At 35.4% G+C, this 5000-nt stretch overlaps 1 protein-coding gene across 1 annotated transcript in view; it reads left to right on the top strand.

The window, feature by feature from the left end:
- LOC144957446 (uncharacterized) overlaps positions 1–5000 on the top strand; it is a 25977-nt gene that overhangs the window by 7855 nt on the left and 13122 nt on the right. Inside the window, exons 5-6 of the mRNA XM_078888711.1 lie at positions 1–81; positions 2870–3043. The exon at positions 1–81 is cut by the window's left edge and continues 25 nt beyond it. Coding sequence (XP_078744837.1) covers positions 1–81; positions 2870–3043 — 255 coding nt within the window. The remainder of the gene's footprint in view (positions 82–2869; positions 3044–5000) is intronic.

Here is a 5000-nt window from a genome sequence, read left to right as displayed (position 1 = left end):
CAACCAAAAGTCTATCCCCGTTACGGAGACATCCAGGGGGCCTGGGCTACATCTTTGGTCAACAGAACACATTACATAGAGGTAAGACACTGTACACAGTCTACAGGAATGGTGTGTTTTAATTTTGTGCTCGAATTGGAATCAATAGTCTGATGTCACGCCGCCCGACAACGGCGGCCATGCTGGTTCTAAACAAAGAAAATCATTACTTCATGCTGGCTAGAACTTTTCATATGCCTTGTGATCAGAATGTGTAAAAGTCAAAACATGATCAAATTTATGTTTTCTTCCCCTCTGGATACGCTTATATGCTCGCCGGGGAAATATTTCATACGGCGTCCGCCATTGTTCCGATAGTTTAGAGCCAGTGTTACTAAGTTACCATGCGTCATTAGGAAGGAAGTGACGTTACGACTGTTGAAGAGTATTAGTAGAACTTCAAATCTATAATCAAGAGGTATTAGGTGCAATCCCTATCGACACTTAGATAACCACGTCTCTCGGACAGTCGTCATAATGTAAACAATGACAGTGATTGGTAGACATAGCAAACTACAGCATGTTTTACTATCGATGGTATGTATGGCTTTAAGTAACATAACCACTGTTCTACCGCTTGATGAATAAAACCAACACATAAATCTAGGCGCCAACTTAAACGCTTATAATATGATGTAGAAAATCGTGTGATAACTAGCCATCCAGTTGACTGTATGGAAACAAAAATAACGATCAGAGAAAGGTCGAATTCATTCACTTTATTGCTTATAAACAACCAACTATGTTTGTCCGAGCACGTGTGTAGGTGTGTCACGTATTCCGTGCTTGGATTGGTCAAAAATCTGCAGGGTCGGATGCTAATTTTCTTGTATCTACTTTGTCCGGCTATGTGGTCTTGTGGTATGACACTCGATTTCGGATCGGAAGGTCCTGGGTTCGAGCCTCGCTCGGCGCATAGTTGTGTCCTTGAAAAAGGCTCTTTACTCACATTCTCTCACCGTACTCGGGTGTAAAATGAGTACCTGACCGTTAACAGCGTTGTCTCTGTCGGATAAAAATTGTAATATCGTCATGTTTCGTTCTACATGTTACATGCTGCTGTTGGTCAGAGACCCCTTGTAAAGCCCCTTGAGCACATTAAGTGGCTATAGCCCTCTATAAAAGCTCACGTTTTTTGTCTGCCACTGAACCATACATACCTTTTCAGATATTTTATCTTACACAATTCCATTCTCTCTAGTTGTTCATTTTGATATTGTAAACGAGTTATTCAAAGATTTCCGTACTAATTTGCAACTCAATGTTTTCTCCTTGTCCAAACTTATTTCCATTGCCAACACCTTCATTATCCTTTGAACTTTGAATACGTTTTCAACAAGAAATACACAGACCTGCCAACTTGATAATCTAAAAACTCGTGATTTTTAGGAGATAAATTAATATTGTAGTCGATTTAGTTGACTTTGGAAATCAACAAGTTATCATCACAAGGATTAGATAACAGTTTATATCCTTAAGACATGATGTAGTCTGGCATCTACTTTCATTTTAAATGAGTTTTAATGTCTTAGAAATCCCATGGAGATCTGACTGAAATTGAAGCCAAAATTTTGTAATTCTACGAATTCCTCGTTGTTGTTAGTAGGTCTGAATATAAATATATATATATATATAAATATATATATATATATATAAATATATATATATATATATATATATATATTTATATATATATATATATATATATATATTATATATTTTTTTATTTTTTATTTTTTATTTATTTATTTTTTTTTTATTTTATTTTTTTTTAAATATTTACGACAATGTTGGAGTCAGTCTACATCGATGTTTCAGGCCTTTTCAGCCATCGTCAGGACTGTGTGTTACATGAGTTTGGTTTGTTCTGTGTTGCTGCTTGTTGAAGTGGTTCCGTATGTTTGCCAAAGTCATGTAACACACAGTCCTGACGATGGCTGATTAGGCCTGAAACATCGATGTAGACTGACTCCAACATCGTAGTGAATATTACAATAATAATTCGCTCCATTGCGAGCACTTTTCGTACCATTTTTGTATCCAACACGATTCAATATATACATATATCTTTATATATATATATATATATATATATATATATATATATATATATATATATATATATATATATATATATATATATATATATACATATAATATATATATATATATATATATATATACATATAATATATATATATATATATATATATATATATATATATATATATATATATATATTATAAGTAATAAGTTCAAAATGATTATTCACAACACTACTCAGTTCTTTTCAGCCTTTCCCTTACACATTATACGTTAATGACAATTATACAGACTTGTCAACTCCTATTTTCAAACAATCACAAACATTCCGTTTCCCTCCCTCATCAACTAGATCATAAGAACTTTAATTGTATAAAACTTGGTAAGAATATACTCACACCCAGGCCAAATAATTTTAAGACTAAGAAGGGTGATACAATGGACACAGAACAATTTGGCCATTTATAGGTTTTGTTACTGTGGTTGAGTGTCAACCTCGCGAAGACCTGAGATGAGATGCACATTCCTCCCACCAAATCCAAGCATCAGTAACACACTTTATAGTCACCTGGAACAACTACAAAAGACGTCTAACTTCTATGTCATGGCACAAGACCGAAGGGCTAGACCTCAGCTGGTCGCTGGTTCGGATAAGTAAATAAGTAAGAAAGTAAGTAAGTACTGTGGTTACTTTTTCTCCTCTTGAGAATCACAATTCTTAAAAATTTCATGTCGGCAGATTTGATAATGTTTAATATCCCATATGACGCTTTAATTTACGTCCCAGGTGGAGTTTGACGCGCCTATCCGACTGTCCAGTGTCCACATTTACGAGACTTTTAATCCTGGGGCTGTGGTCAAGCTGCAAGGACGAATGTCCGGCGGACCCTGGACATTGCTGTGGCAAACTAACGGCCCAATACAGATCCAGGAGAGTAGGATATTCTCTCCCACACTGATGGTACATTCACATGTTGGCTTTGTAAACGTTGTAATAACAATCTAGGATATTCTCTCCCACACTGATGGTACATTCACATGTTGGCTTTGTAAACGTTGTAATAACAATCTAGGATATTCTCTCCCACACAGATGGTACAGTCACATGTTGGCTTTGTAAACGTTGTAATAACAATCTAGGATATTCTCTCCCACACTGATGGTACATTCAGATGGTGGCTTTGTAAACGTTGTAATAACAATCTAGGATATTCTCTCCCACACTGATGGTACATTCAGATGGTGGCTTTGTAAACGTTGTAATAACAATCTAGGATATTCTCTCCCACACTGATGGTACATTCACATGGTGGCTTTGTAAACGTTGTAATAACAATCTAGGATATTCTCTCCCACACTGATGGTACATTCACATGGTGGCTTTGTAAACGTTGTAATAACAATCTAGGATATTTTCTCCCACACTGATGGTACATTCAGATGGTGGCTTTGTAGTCGTTGTAATAACAATCTAGGATATTCTCTCCCACACTGATGGTACATTCACTTGGTGGCTTTGTAAACGTTGTAATAACAATCTAGGATATTCTCTCCCACACTGATGGTACATTCACATGGTGGCTTTGTAAACGTTGTAATAACAATCTAGGATATTCTCTCCCACACTGATGGTACATTCAGATGCTGGCTTTGTAAACGTTGTAATAACAATCTAGGATATTCTCTCCCACACTGATGGTACATTCACATGGTGGCTTTGTAAACGTTGTAATAACAATCTAGGATATTCTCTCCCACACTGATGGTACATTCACATGTTGGCTTTGTAAACGTTGTAATAACAATCTAGGATATTCTCTCCCACACTGATGGTACATTCACATGGTGGCTTTGTAAGCGTAGTAATAACAATCTAGGATATTCTCTCCCACACTGATGGTACATTCAGATGGTGGCTTTGTAAGCGTAGTAATAACAAACTAACTTTGATATCAGCATTACTCACCTTATTGACAGTCAACTCTGTTGTAGCCAGACTCATTGTACGCAATGACCAAAAATACCCGTCAGCAACTCTCCTTCTCCGTGAGTTACATTGGCTTCCTATGGAAAAAAGAGTTGCCTATAAGATTTCTACTGTTGTCTACAAATCCTTGAGCACTAACAGTCCCTCCTATATTAAAGATCTTCTAAACATATATGTCCCCAATAGAAACTTGAGGTCAAGCAATGACCAATCAATCCTTGTCAAACCTAAGCCATTGCGTAAAATAGGGGAACGATCTTTTCAAATTTTCGACCCCCACCATTTTTGGAACTCTCTCCCACCACACGTGAGATGCTCGGATTCGTTGACAACGTTCAAATCTCGCTTAAAGTTTTATATTCTTACGTCATAATGTTGCAATACTATTATCACATTTTGTTGTTGTTAAATTGAATTCGTATCACGTTTCCTTCAAACTTGTCTCACTGTAATATGTTTTGTTTTATATCACTGTAAAGCGCTTAGAGCCTGTGACAACGGGGTAAAGCGCTATTATTATTATTATTATTATTATTATTATTATTATTATTATTATTATTATTATTATTATTATTATTATTATTATTATTATTATTATTATATATGTAATCAATTTAACCCTCTCCTTACCAACTGTAGAAAAATTGTCATATTCGTTACGATACAAAAGGTATTTTTCTTATACAGATTAGTTTTACAAATCACACACTGTTTAGAAGAATCTTCATAATGTTTAAAGAACTTAATGTAGTTTTGTAAAGCTTGTTTTCCTCAACAAGAAGAAATGTCGTATGTACTTATTACTTTTGAATGTGAGTTTAACAATTCAAATTTTGTGTTGGGTAATATTACATTTCAGTGAAAATCTTGAAACCTGTCTGTAAAGAAAGAGAGAGAGAGAGAGAGAGAGAGAGAGAGAGAGAGAGAGAGA

The sequence above is a fragment of the Berghia stephanieae genome, chromosome 12 (assembly GCF_034508935.2).
Source record: "Berghia stephanieae isolate SIO BIC M18660-M18661 chromosome 12, UCSD_Bste_1.3, whole genome shotgun sequence".
Taxonomy (NCBI): domain Eukaryota; kingdom Metazoa; phylum Mollusca; class Gastropoda; order Nudibranchia; family Aeolidiidae; genus Berghia; species Berghia stephanieae.
The sequence above is the reverse complement of the archived record's forward strand: the minus strand, read 5'-3'. Positions and strand labels throughout refer to the sequence as shown.